Raw genomic sequence first — 13,937 nt, 5'->3', positions numbered from 1 at the left:
TATTGAGATAACTGTGGTTATTTCATGTTTATATTGGTATAAGATATATGTTTTTGTTATATCACCTGTCATCTGCCAGCTGTGTCAAAATACATTCTGTGTTATGCCCAATAGCAGTAAAAAAAACATGGACAGCATGGTATCATGTACTAATGTTCTGAAATGAAGCTAAAACTGTATTGGTGAACCATTTTGGCAAAACTGCCAACCATTTTGGAGGAAGAGTCATTGCAGTAAGAGGTTTTTTGGGCTAGATCATGCACTGCAAACGTAAAGAGATTCAGGTGATCCAAAATTGTCAACTTCCAAGCCACCTTTGACAGAGCATACGTTGTTCCCTGTTCTTTATTTAACAGTTATTGGTTGTGGCAGATGATTTCGAACTCTGAAAGCGGTTATTAGCTGTTGATGTCCCATGCGTGTTTATATCATGTGCGTTTATATATTTTCTGTACTATGTACATGGTGCAAACACAGGAAGGGCCCACAGTTCCATGTGGGCCCCAGGCTCTGGTGACGCAGTCAGGAGAAAGTTTATCTACACTGAGCCTCCAGTGTGAAACTGAACACCGTTTCCATCTCGGCGTCTGCGGGCCAGAGTGGCGCGGACAGTGCCGGGGAGCAGGGTCAAGATGAAATGCCACTGTGGCAACAAGGGATCAAATCGCTCACTCTTCCACTCTATCTCTTGGTTTCCATTTATTTCTCTCTCTGTCTTCCTCTCTCTCTCTCTTGCTATCTCTCCACCTCTCTCTCATGTATTTGCCCCTTTTCACACCTCTCTTTCTCACTGTATTCACTCTCTATTCCTCTCCTTCTGTTTCAGTGTGTTTACTTCACCACCTCCTTGGCCATCGCTTTCTCCTCATTCACTTCTCTCTCTCTCCCTCTCTCCACCCCTCTAACACCGTACCACTATCTAACACCTCACCTGCCCTAATTTCAACTTTCCACCCTAGACATGGCTCAATTTAAGGAGAGCCCCCCACCCCTTTGCCACGTTCTTCAGGAGGATCAAGAAAAAGCCCCTGAGGATTTGTACCCTTGTCAGAGGAACAGATGCTGGAGAGGTCCTGAGTCTAATTAAGACCTAAACGAGAGTCTTCACACAAGTAAAACAAGCTTGAGAAATATCTGGCTAAGTGTGAGCAACCCAGGACTTGAGGTTGGTGGTGGTAGGCCAACATGATGCGGCAGGGATTGTTCAGTGGTTTGCAGCATGTCTCAGTTACTAGAGGAGTTACATTAAGGACTCAAGAAAGAGCCAGACAGCTGTTGGCAGGCATTTGTTTCTCCTGGAGGAGTTTTATCAATGGAATGAGTGTGTCGATGAAGTTCATCTTCAGCTTGACCAGGATCGCTTATAGAGGAAGAGGGATATGGTCAGCATGTCTGTTGTGTTAACATTTAAACAGATTAAATGTAAATATCTCACCATGGCCTATAGGACACATGAATCTGCTCCCTGCTATCTCAATTCTATGATCAAGCTGTACATCCCCAACTGCCCACTGCGGTCTTCTGATGAGCATCTGTTGTGTCGACTAGCCATAAACGCTCAGTAAATCCTCAGTGGTTCCTTGTTGAATGAGTTGCCCAGTGCTCTCTGTTCCTGTGATAGTTTTGGGTTTTTCAAGAGGGTTCTAAAGGCATATCTGTTCAGCATGCACTGATAATTTAAGTAAAATTAAGCGTTTCTTATTAATTATGGTTTGTATATCATATTATAGTATTTATTTAATTTCATTGTTTGTTTTCATTAGGCTATAATTGCATTGACATTATTGTTTATTATTGCTAATTTCCTTAATGTAGTGTTATGAACTTTAATTTAATTTAATTTAATTTAAACTTTTTAATTTAACTATTGTAGATTTTTAATACAGAATTATTACTCTATAATTCTATAATAGTATTTCGTCATGTCTTCAATGAAGACCAACTGTTTACTGTGTAGGTCAGGCATAGGAGGAGGAGGATCAGTTCCCTAACTGAAGTAACTATGTGCAACAAAGCATGAGGAATAAGGTGGTGTAATAGCCAAAGCATCAGATCAGGGTAAGACACTCCTCCAAAGACAACTGCCATTCGGGTTGACTCTCGTATCGTATCGCCAGTGCTAAGAGTCCTAATAATGGTGATGACAGAGGGTACACCTCTGAGTTTCCAGACTGTTCTAGAGGTTCTGTAGTAAACATATATGTAAGTCCTAGCACTGTTGCTAACAGAGAAAAGACCTCCTAACAGAGAAAAGCCTCTGGAATCTTCCACGAGGAGTGGCTGTTTGTTTGAAAGGGAGGAGTCTGTTTGGGAGGTTGCGGGGGTAAAGGAAGGCTTGTCTGGCCAGGGCAACAGGTGGTTGGGGGGGCTCCTTGTTAAACTGATTTAGGAGGGTGAAAGATTAGAAGCCTTGAAATGGACAGAGGCAGGGATAACAAAGCAAGAGGCAGAAAGCAGTCGGTGCTCTACACTTGAGGTTTGCACATAGACACAAAGATCATCATTATCGCTAACACTTAAGTGAGCAACAGAAGGGGACCACAGAGAGGAACATCTCAGTTTGACAAGAGCTTCACAACACCCTAACAGCACCCACAACACAGTACTATATGTAGACATGCATGCCATTCGCGGCCTTGACCATGTCACCTCGGAGATTAACCTTATGTGTATGTCCCAGATGCTTACTGTGAGCAGTCACTATATGTCACTGCCACTGAAGGCCTAATGGACCATCTCTCAGTAGCCTACTCAGAAAAGGTGATTCACAATGAGGGGATAGGACCTGGTGCTTGAAGTGGTGGAAGGACATTGGAAAGAGGAGAGGTTGAAAGGGAAGGAGAGAAAGACCAGCCTATCGCTTTCAAACACATATATACATACACATACACACACACATACACATATTGTGATGTCACGAGAGGCTGCGTTCTGGAGGGCCGCTACGTTCCCCTGAGATGGCTGCAGTCACGGACAGCTTTGGCTCCATCTGCTGGGGGAGTTGGAAACTCCACCCCTCAAACACACGATATCCCAACAGACCTGAGACCGATCAGGGCCTGATGAGCTGAAGGGCTTTTTAAGGCCCAGAGACACAGTTGGTGTTGGAGTGGGATTTGAGAGACAAGCTCAAGTTGTGCTCTCAGAGGAGCTACAGACGGTCGAAGTGGCACTTTCTACCTGAAGACTGGAATACTTACCTGAAGACTGGAATACTTACCACCTGAAGATTGGCCACCACCCGGATTGGCCACGCGGTGCTGTCTAAAGTAAGGCTGAAGACTAGTTTTCACAAAGAGATTTACCTGAGGGAATCGACTATGACTTTTCGTTTGAAGAGACCTTGTTTAAGTTTTGACGGTTGAACAATCAACCTTATCCTTAGTTACCTTTTTGTTAATTCCCCAGAACTTGATTAAAAACCTTCGTTATACCCTAAATTTGTGTCCTTGCACTGCTGAACTGTCCCGACCGAGAGCCGTGTAGCCTCTCATGATATCACATATGGTGGAGAATGCGGGCATAGTTCATAATGAATAGTGCATGTCAGAGAAGGACACTGAACTTCTGATATCCCAATTTTCTAAATTGGCCGTGACCTCCGCCAAACAAAATGGAGGCCATTTTGAAAGCCCTGGTGGCTGGCCAGCAAGCCCAGACGCAGTTTAACGTGGGCTCTCTTGGAGGAGCAAAAGAGAGCCAACCTCCTGAAGTCAGAGGAACTGCAATTTCAGAGACAGTTGGCCGTTCAGAATGTCCTCCCAATAAGGGCGAAAGTGATTTTATAACCAAAATGGGGGCCACAGATGACGTTGGAGGCGCACCTGCACGCCTTTGAAGCTACAGCCACGAGGGAAGCGGGCCCAAGGTACAGTGGGTTGGACTGTTAGCCCCCTTTCTGTCGGGGGAATCGCTGAATGCTGTCCGGGACCTGGCCTCTGACAGGGCGACTGACTACGAGGCACTGAAGGCGGAGATCCTCAGCAGAGGTGGGCTCACCAAGTTTGGCATGGCCCAGCGGTTCCACAGCTGCACCTTCCAACCAGACCAGCCCCCTCGTGCACAGATGCATGAACTTGTCCGGATCACGAGGAAATGGCTGGACCCGGAGAAGAGTACGACAGCTGCAGTAGTGGAGGCCGTGGTGGTGGACAAATACTTACGGGCCCTGCCTTATGAGGCGAAACGGCTCATTAGTCAACAGGCCTTGACGACAGCGGACCTAACCGTGGAAGCCGTGGAAAGGTACCAAGCCACAGCAGAGATGCTTCGGGCTTCCAGGAAGGAGCCCCAGAGTGCGTCCCCACCACAGACGGGAGGAGCCCGTCCAAAGAACCCCAAGGGATCCAATCCAGCCACTTCAGGAGCTGTCCAGGCTCCAGGGGGAGCCCGAAACCAGCCGGCACCAGGAAGAGGACACCGGGAGAGTGAAACCCGCCAGTGTTACCGGTGTGGGGAGAGGGGACACATCTCCTGGCAGTGTGGGAAACCAGCGGATGAGCCTATGCCCACTGCTGAGTCCTCCAGCTCACCACCCGCCCACCTTTTGCTTCGGGCCAGGAGTCGTGGATGGCCCAAGAACGACCCCCCACCTGCCCGGTGACGGTGAATCACCATGATGTGGAGGCTCTGCTAGATTCCGGTAGCCGGGTCACCCTGGTGCATAAGGATCTGGTGGATTCATCGTATCTGACCCCAGGGAAAGTCCTCCCGGTCTCCTGTGTCCATGGAGACACCAGAGACTACCCCACCACTGAACTCGCGATGACCACCACCAGGGGAACCATCCTCACGACAGCGGGTGTGGTTGATTCCCTACCCGTTCCTGTCCTAATTGGGCGAGACTGCCCAGCCTTTCACCAACTGTGGAGGGAGACTCAGGAGAGGCTGACCCGAGTACCTCGGAAGCGGAGAGGTAAGACGTATCCGGAGAACCCGCAAATACAACCCTCAGAACCATTAACTCCAGCCTGTGCTCTTGCAGGGATGGCAGGTGCCCAGGCTGACTCAGAGACTGGTCCAGACACGGAGGAAGAGAACATGGTCCCAGGAAGTGCTCCAATCTCCAGCGAGGAAGACGTCCATGGCACCAAAGAGCTTCCCCCTCTCACAGGCCAGTATGGTACAGCCCAGTTACAGGATCCCACTCTTACAAATGCTTTGAAGAATGTGCAGGTGATAGAGGGAGTGGTGCTAGGGGATAGGACAAGCCCTACCTACCCCCATTTTGCAGTAAACCGGGGTTAGTGTATCAGGTGGTACAGAAAAAATGGTGAGGTGCATGAACAGCTCCTTGTACCACAGCCCCACCGGCCACCGTGACTCAACCTAGCACACACCCACCCGCTAGGGGCCCACCTAGGGGTGGAGAAAACGAAAAGAAAGGATCTTGCGACGCTTCTTTTGGCCAGGGGTGCACAAAGAGATAGAGAACTATTGTCGGGTTGCCCTGAGTGTCAGCGGGTGGCTTCAAAGCCCACATATAGAAACCCGCCATTCCCTTGCCCATTATCGAGACCCCGCTTTGAGAGAATTGACTGGACATCGTTGGGCCCCTTACCAAGAGTTCCAGGGGACATCAGTACATTCTGGTCATCCTGGACTATGCAACCCGATATCCGGAGGCCATCCCGCTGAGGAAGGCTACGCCCAAACAGATCGCCAAGGAGTTGTTCCTTCTGTCAACTAGTCTGGGGCTCCCCGAAGGAGATATTGACAGACCAAGGGAGTCCATTCATGTCCAAAGTTATGAAAGAACTCTGTACTCTGCTGAAAATCAAACAGCTGAGAACGCCGGTCTACCACCCCCAGACAGACGGGCTCGTCCGAACGCTTTAACAAAACTCTAAAATCCATGCTGCGGAAGGCGATCGGGAAGATGGGCAACTGGGATCAGCTGCTACCGTATCTACTGTTTGGCGGTGAGAGAGGTACCTCAATCGCCTACTGGTTTTTCACCCTTTGAGCTCTTGCTGTCTTACAGACCCCGAGGACTGCTGGACATCGCCAAGGAGGCCTGGGAGGAGCAACCGTGCGACAGCGACCCTGATCGAGCATGTCGGGGCCATGAGAGAGAGAATGAAGGCTGTCTATCCCATGATGCGGAACACATGGAGACTGCACAACGGCAACAACAAGCCTCCTACAATAGGTCTGCTCAACCCAGAGAGTTTAAGCCCGGGACCGAAAGTGCTGGTCCTGGTGCCAACCGTGGAGTGCAAATTCCTGGCAACCTGGCAGGGGCCATATGAGGTCATTGAACGGGTGGGAGAGGTAAACTACAAGGTGAGGCAACCGGATAAAAGAGAGCCTGAGCAGATTTACCATGTTAACCTGTTAAAGAAGTGGCACGCCAGGGAGGCGTTGTTCAGTTGTCTACCCCCACAGAGACCAAGGAACCAGGGAGAGAAGAGGTTCAGGTGGGTCCAAGCCTGTCCCCACATCAACGCAGATGGCCCTGGAGTTGGTGGATCGCAAACCGAGATGTCTTCTCCTCCCTACCTGGGCACACGGAGGTGGTCCAACACGAGATCCGCACCATGCCTGGCAAAACGGTAAACCAGCTTCTTACCGCTGCGAGGCTCGTAAAGTGGTGATTCAGGAGGAGGTAAGGAAGATGCTGGAGCTGGGGTGATCGAAGAGTCCCAAAGTGCCTGGGCAAGTCCCATTGTACTGGTCCCCAAACCAGACGGGTCGGTACGATTTTGCAATGACTATCGGAAATTAAATGAAGTGTCCGAAGTTTGATGCACCCCATGCCTCGGTGGATGACTTGATAGACTCCTTTGGGGCATGCTCGCTTCATAACCACCCTTGACCTCACCAAAGGCTACTGGCAGGTGCCCCTGACCCCGGCGCCGAAGGTGAAGACGGCCTTTGCCACACCAGGGGCTCTACCAGTATACCCGCCCCCGCTTGGTCTCCACGGAGCCCTGCCACGCTCCAGCGCTTTGATGGACCGCCCTCGCACCCCCACAAGAGGTACGCTGCAGCATATTTGGACGATGTAGTCATCCAAAGTCCCGATTGGGCCAGCCACTTGCCCCGGGTACAGGCTGTGATTGATTCACTCGGGGAAGCAGGGCTCACGGCAAACCCAAAAAAGTGTAGGCTGGCCTTCAGCGAAACGAACTACTTGGGGTACACCATTGGGCGGGGTTGGTCAAGCCTCAGGAAGCCAAGTTATGGGCCATACAGGACTGGCCACGCCCATCACCAAAAAAAAAAAAACAGGTGAGGTCATTTTTTTGGCCCAGCCGGCTACTACAGACGGTTTATTACGGATTTTGCTACCATTGCTGCACCTCTAACAGAGCTGACAACCAAACGCCACTCACAAATGGTGAGGTGGACTCCCGAGGCGGAGGCGGCCTTCGTCGACCTGAAGCAAGTCCTGTGTTCCAGTCCGATCCTGGTGGCGCCGGACTTCAAGAAGGACTTCATTGTCCAGGCGGACGCTTCGGAGGTGGGTCTGGGTGCTGTACTCGCCCAGGCACATGACGGTGAGGAACATCCCGTTCTCTACCTCAGCAGGAAGCTACTTCCAAGGGAGAGGAACTATTCCACTGTGGAAAAGGAATGCCTCGCTGTGACCTGGGCCCTGGAAACCCTGCGGTTCTACCTCCTGGGTCGACGGTTCACGGTGGTGTCGGATCATGCCCCTCTACAGTGGATGGCCAGGAACCGGGAGACTAACAGTAGGATTACCAGATGGTTTTTAAGCTTGCAAGCATTTAACTTTTCTGTTGTTCACAGGGCTGGCAAGCCCACGGCAATGCGGGATGCCCTGTCCCGGGCGCCGACGCCTTCTTCGCCTCCTTCACCCGACGAGGACGCCGGTCTCGAGGGGATGTGTGATGTCACGAGAGGCTGCGCTCTGGAGGGCCGCCACGCTCCCCTGAGATGGCTGCAGTCACGACAGCTTTGGCTCCATCTGCTGGGGAGTTGGAAACTCCACCCCTCAAACACACGATATCCCAACACACCTGAGACCCATCAGGGCCTGATGAGCTGAAGGGCTTTTAAGGCCCAGAGACACAGTTGGTGTTGGAGTGGGATTTGAGAGACAAGCTCAAGTTGTGCTCTCAGAGGAGCTACAGACGGTCGGCGGCACTTTCTACCTGAAGACTGGAATACTTACCTGAAGACTGGAATACTTACCAAGACGGATTGGCCACGGGCCGCGGTGCTGTCTAAAGTAAGGCTGAAGACTAGTTTTCACAAAGAGATTTACCTGAGGGAATCGGGACTATGACTTTTCGTTTGAAGAGACCTTGTTTAAGTTTTGACGGTTGAACAATCAACCTTATCCTTAGTTACCTTTTTGTTAATTCCCCAGAACTTGATTAAAAACCTTCGTTATACCCTAAATTTGTGTCCTTGCACTGCTGAACTGTCCCGCCGAGAGCCGTGTAGCCTCTCATGATATCACAATATACATACACACAAACACACACACAAACAACACCATCAAAGGGGAGGAGAGAAAAATAAATTAGCAGAAAGGTCACGTCACAAAGCGTGCTCATCTCTCTGAATGACAAGTTCAAACATTTTAAGAGGGACTCGTTGGGAGTTCAAGATGTGGCGCATTTCATCCTATTTGGGGCAGTTGTGGCCTACTAGGGTTTCGGGCTTGTAACTGGAGGGTTGCTGGTTCGTTTCCCGACCAGTAGGAACGGCTGAAATGCCCTTGGGCAAGGCACCTAACCCCTCGCTGCCCCCTGAGCGCCGCTGTAGCAAAGCAGCTCACTGCACTGGGTTAGTGTGTGCTTCACATCACTGGGTGTTCACTGTGAGCTCTGTGTGCACTAATTCACGGATGGGATAAATGCAGAGACCAAATTCCTTGAATACACAAGTATACTTGGCCGAGAAACCTGATTTACGATTTACTATTTGCCAAATTACACAAGGACGAGCAGTGTGGTCAGGCAATGTGTTTCTTTTCTGGAATCCCTGTTTAACCTCAGAGTGACTCAGAGCACCAGTGTGGTCTACCGCTACCTCTCTAAATGCCCAGATGCCATCACACTCCTGTAACCATCTCAGCTACTCGACCTCCCTGAGTGCATATCTTCCAACACGACTTTGACAGATCAGACCAGCCTGGCATGGAGGAAGGGCTGAAGATTTAAAACAAGTGCCTATAAAAAGATACAACCCCCCCCCTCCAGCCTCTTGTGTATTGTCTGCACATCCTTAATTAGTGAGTTATTTTTCGCCATCCAAACCATCCTACGCCATCCTCGATGCTTCACAATAGGGGTTTCTGACCAGAATATTCATTCATAATATAAACGAGTTTTGGGACACTGATTTAGTTTGGGGATCTCCTTTGCGGTCTTGGGACATTTGTGTGTTTACCCAGTGTGTGTGTGTGTGTGTGTGTGTGTGTGTCTGTGTATATTTAAGGGATATTGCCCAAAGGACAGAGGCTCCCCATCACTCGTGACCCCCTGCTTCCTGTCCTTATAAGGCCAGAGGGGCCCCCCACCCTTGGACGATCCCCCGCCTCTACAGGGGCAGCTGATGGACAGTATAAAACTCAGGACAGGACTTCCTCACCTCGCGCTTCATCCCTCAGTCTCCCCCTCTCTCTCTGTTTCTCACTCTCTATATCACTTCGTCTCTCACACTTACCTGTTCAAGCCAATGGCCCCCAAGAAGCCTGAGCCCAAGAAGGAGGCAGCCAAGCCTGCCCCCCCTCCCGTGGAGCCGGAGAAGCCCAAGGAGCCAGAGTTTGACCCCAAGAGCGTCGCCGTGAGTGTCACAGCCTGGGCTGTGTTTGTGGTCAATGCTGGAGAGTGCATGCTTGGTAGATGACTGGTATTTTCACGCTGTAATAATCTCTAAACATTCTGTAATTGCCCTGAACTGAAATGGCTTTGTAGTATGTAAAGTGTCAGAAGGCAGCTATTTATATTGGCACATTCCAAGTTGTTGTACATCCATTTTTGTTTCGCCTGACTTTTTGGAAAATGGTTGACATCAATTAGTTTGTTGCTTTTTTGTTCTTTATATTGATATTTTAACGATGTACTATTTGACTTATTGGTAATAATCTATCTAAATCACCATCTACAGGCTATGTCTAGTTGACACACAAAATATTCTCCCTAATGTTGATGCTGAAATCCCAAGTGCCTCACATGACTTTACAGTCATAAGACATTCACAGCCAAAGGTATAAATCCACCATTGTAGTACTGTAAGCCTTTTGCTGAATTATTGATGGCCAGTCTAACAGGGAAACAGATGACATCCCCATTTTGAAAGTTTGAGATGTGAGAGTATCTAGCCACAGATTGATGAACGTGGAAAATGAAAAGAATCTTTGGCACATGCCTTGCTGGTGCCAAGTTAATCTCTGCTTGTGAGTTGACAGAGTTATTGTCAAGGATTGGCACAGGTCCTCGCTGTCACACAGCTGACACCACAGAGGAATAAACGTGAAGCATTTTAATTGGATTGATGAAAGTTCAGCTTGCCAAGAACAAGGTTACCTCAAAATTCAATTTTGTCTTTTAAGATTAGATCATGGCTTTTTGGGGAGGTGCTTGTCTGGCCTCTTTACTGGTTTTGTGAAGGTTTTTCCATCCAGAAATTTGTCTCAAGATTGGTGGCTGTGTGCTCAGCGCACGTTGACTTAAGTTCCCCAGGGTAGGGAAGAGCTAAGAACAGCCTTTTCATTTTTGGCCTTTCAAACAGGTCCCCAGTCAGAGCTTTGCATTCTTCTACCTCTCATCACAGTCTTAGCCATTGTCCTTCGGGACCCTAATTCCCCACACTTCTGAAACATGCAACAGTTATTCTTAGACAAGACGCGGATGGTATGCGACTGCTGGCCACAGCTGACCTTGACAAAAATGACCTTAAAGAGCCTCATGTGTGTGCATGGCAGGTGTGGAAGTGCTATGACATCTCAGGGGAGTTTACCAGGAACTGAGAAACCACCAGAACATAGAGAGGGCTCTTGAATGCCAGACATGTACATAGTTTGACAGATTGCTGGTTTCCTTTGCTTTCTGCAGTGATGAGTAGCACATTTTATGCTGGAATATGCTAAATGTGACATAATTAGGGCACACTCTCAGAACAGTGAAGAGTTTTTTCAGAGTTGTTTTTTTTTATTTTTTCACTTAAAGTAATAATGTACCTTAAAGATGAAGGCAATCTTCAGTATTGTTAATGGTGAAGTTTGAAAAAAAAAGGCTTATTACCTGGCTTTGTGGCTGGATATAAATAACCATGGTTGCCACTATTTTATTGGTCTAAAATATTAAATAATTGTCTTTGCTCTTTCAGATTGAATTTAATGCCGATCAGATTGATGGTAAGTCTGACTGAAATGCCAAATCCTTTTCTCTACAATCACACAAGTGCCGACATTTGAAAATACTTATGTGTGTGACCCCTCAAATGATCTCAAACAAACACTTGAGAGATGCTGTGAGATACTGTAGCTTTGCATAACTAACTTATTATGGGAACTGACTAAGGGGCTGTTTTTTTGTTTGTCCACAGAGTTTAAGGAGGCCTTCATGCTGTTTGACCGAACCACTAGCGGCGATATGAAGATATCGTATGCTCAGTGCGGTGATGTCATGAGGGCACTGGGTCAGAATCCCACCAATGCAGAGGTCATGAAAGTACTGGGCAAACCCAAACCTGAAGGTAGGCTACACCAACAGTGACCTCCAGCATAGCCCTTCATGACCTTTAACCTTAAGGTTCTCCTCAGCCTGTCAAGTACAAAGTCAACTCTGTGCTAAAGAGATGGCCTTGTGTGAATGACTTCTGCCTCATGTAACATTTAGGGATGTTCCTGATCACAAACTGCTATTCACACGCTATTCAGTGTAATCAAACATTTCATATAGTATAAATTGAATAACGTTCATGTGTCTCTTGAACACATCCATAGACATGAACTATATCAGTTTTTTTTTTCAAAATAGTGTTTGCAGTTTAATCACAAACCAAATTGCTCATAATTTTGCTCTTTAATCTGCAGAGATGAACAGCACTCTGATCGACTTTGAGACCTTCCTGCCCATGTTTCAGCACATCTCCAAGTCAAAGGACAGGGGCACATTTGAAGACTTTGTGGAGGGGCTGCGTGTTTTTGACAAGGAGGGCAATGGCACGGTCATGGGAGCAGAGCTTCGCCATGTGCTTGCCACACTGGGTGAGAACACCTAAGCCAGAATCACAGAATCACCTTTCCAAAGAATCGTCATTTGGTGCACATTCATAAGGAATGTTTTTCAGAACGTTTTTACAGTTTGTTGACTGTGTGCAGGCGAGTGTGTGTTTGTGTGGGTGCTTACACACCTGTGTTGATGGTCAACAGGTGAGAAGATGACAGAGGGAGAGGTGGAGCAGCTGATGTCAGGACAGGAAGATGGCAATGGCTGCATTAACTATGAAGGTGCAGATGACACACACACACAGACACACAAACATACTCTAAAAGATACACATTGCACAACAAATGTCAGCCCTAATGTCAAAACAAACACACCTTTGCCTCATGTAAAAGCCCACACACAAACACACACACTGACATGAATGTGAAGCATTATTCATATGAACATTGTTCATCTGTCTCTGTTTTACAGCATTCGTTAAACACATCCTGGCTGGCTGAATGAATGCCACAATCATGCTGGTCTCATAAGGTAGAGCATATGCGTAAGCATAGAAATCTGATTTCCTGTTCTGTTAAGAAATATTTTAATGAATAATGTTTAAAATATGTGCCTTGACAGTAAAGTAAAAACATATGGAATACTTGAATTGCTTGATTATCTCTATTACTTTATTTATAATATTGGACCTTCTCTCACTCCAGGATCAAAGCCCTCCTGGATAGAGAACTCCCATCATCTTTGTGGTCTATTTCCTGTCTTTTCGTGTCCTTTTTCTGTAAAAAAAAACCCTACCTGTTCTTTCACAAAGCCTTTCCTTTTTTATTTATTTTCTCTTTTTGTTTTTGCTTTGGTGCTTTAAATAAAATGTCAGCCTAAAACTAAACAGCTGGTGTCAGAGATGACCCTGTGTAGAGAAGTTGTGTGTATTACGGGGGTATCATACATTCAGTGGGACATCCGCAGCACTTTATACTGTGGCTATAATGTAGGTTTCAGTTAACTCTTAAAAATATTGATCTTGAGAACGGAAGTTACTTTCATTTGATGTGTTGGCTATAACAAATTTAATCTGCAAGTGAAGTGAACAATGTCAAACAGCTATCTAGTTTGTAGAACACAACAAATAATCTTTTCTTATGCATTCAGACCCTATATATTGTTTTGTACATACTGGTAGTTAACAATGTTATGGTTTGACCGAATAATAAATCAAGCCTTCGGGTCAACAAGCCAGGTCAGGTAAACAAAAGTAGGCTGAAAAAAAGGATTTAGTGGTTAGCATGTGTGATTTTGCTGCCTTTGAGAAATCATTAGAGATAGCATGCATGTAAAGACAGACTGAGTTCTGACAGCTGTTGCCCTGAGCTTCATGAGCTACATGGCTTACATTCAGCCTGATGGACTTAACACTAAGGATAGGAATGTTTGATTAGAAGATTCCACTCCTACACACACACACACACACACACACACACACACACACACACACACACATATGCTCTATTGGGAAAACAAATAACAACATGCTGCAATATATTGTATATGTTGCAAGCTTTAAATTGAGCAACACTGTGCTCTGGAGTCTGAACTCAACACCAAATGTTGGCCTTCTGAGGATTACATTTTTCTCCACAACTATCAGCTGCTTTTTAGAGACACGAGAGAGAGAGAGAGAGAGAGAGAGAGAGAGAGAGAGTATGTGTTTTGCTGTCCCATGTTATCTTTGGGCTTCTGTTATGTCTGCTTGAAGAGACTGTACCAACTGATACTGAAAAGCACGTC

At 47.3% G+C, this 13,937-nt stretch overlaps 2 protein-coding genes across 3 annotated transcripts; both read left to right on the top strand.

Annotated features, from left to right (window-relative positions):
* The first annotated feature begins 3,806 nt into the window (after nucleotides 1–3,806).
* Nucleotides 3,807–5,247, top strand: LOC125295597. The gene is made up of 4 exons (XM_048244939.1): nucleotides 3,807–3,868; nucleotides 3,946–4,402; nucleotides 4,561–4,915; nucleotides 4,985–5,247. The coding sequence occupies exons 1-4, from the start codon at nucleotides 3,807–3,809 to the stop codon at nucleotides 5,245–5,247; spliced, it is 1,137 nt and encodes a 378-aa protein (XP_048100896.1).
* A 4,318-nt stretch (nucleotides 5,248–9,565) lies between these two features.
* On the top strand, nucleotides 9,566–13,038 carry myl4 (myosin, light chain 4, alkali; atrial, embryonic). Of its 2 annotated transcripts, none has more exons than XM_048245810.1 (7): nucleotides 9,566–9,762; nucleotides 11,308–11,335; nucleotides 11,527–11,676; nucleotides 12,017–12,190; nucleotides 12,356–12,433; nucleotides 12,624–12,683; nucleotides 12,857–13,038. In XM_048245810.1, exons 1-6 carry the CDS (start codon nucleotides 9,655–9,657, stop codon nucleotides 12,650–12,652), a joined length of 567 nt encoding a protein of 188 aa, XP_048101767.1. In that variant the 5' UTR covers nucleotides 9,566–9,654; the 3' UTR covers nucleotides 12,653–12,683; nucleotides 12,857–13,038. The 2 variants fall into 2 exon arrangements, with proteins under 2 accessions (XP_048101767.1, XP_048101768.1); XM_048245811.1 differs by having other exon boundaries at nucleotides 12,624–12,696.
* The last annotated feature ends 899 nt before the right edge of the window (nucleotides 13,039–13,937 follow it).

The sequence above is a fragment of the Alosa alosa genome, chromosome 6, assembly GCF_017589495.1.
Source record: "Alosa alosa isolate M-15738 ecotype Scorff River chromosome 6, AALO_Geno_1.1, whole genome shotgun sequence".
In the NCBI taxonomy this organism is placed as follows: Eukaryota; Metazoa; Chordata; class Actinopteri; order Clupeiformes; family Clupeidae; genus Alosa; species Alosa alosa.
This window is presented reverse-complemented; position numbering and strand designations above follow the sequence as displayed.

What these genes read in the sequence shown, in the direction of transcription:
- LOC125295597 (XM_048244939.1), top strand. Translation starts at nt 3,807, where the DNA reads ATGACGTTGGAGGCGCACCTGCACGCCTTTGAAGCTACAGCCACGAGG. An exon ending in ACGAGGGAAGCGGGCCCAAG is followed by an intron (nt 3,869 to 3,945) that starts GTACAGTGGGTT and finishes GGCCTCTGACAG; the next exon opens with GGCGACTGACTACGAGGCAC. An exon ending in AGTACCTCGGAAGCGGAGAG is followed by an intron (nt 4,916 to 4,984) that starts GTAAGACGTATC and finishes GTGCTCTTGCAG; the next exon opens with GGATGGCAGGTGCCCAGGCT.
- myl4 (XM_048245810.1), top strand. Translation starts at nt 9,655, where the DNA reads ATGGCCCCCAAGAAGCCTGAGCCCAAGAAGGAGGCAGCCAAGCCTGCC. An exon ending in TTGACCCCAAGAGCGTCGCC is followed by an intron (nt 9,763 to 11,307) that starts GTGAGTGTCACA and finishes TTGCTCTTTCAG; the next exon opens with ATTGAATTTAATGCCGATCA. An exon ending in GGGCAAACCCAAACCTGAAG is followed by an intron (nt 11,677 to 12,016) that starts GTAGGCTACACC and finishes TTTAATCTGCAG; the next exon opens with AGATGAACAGCACTCTGATC.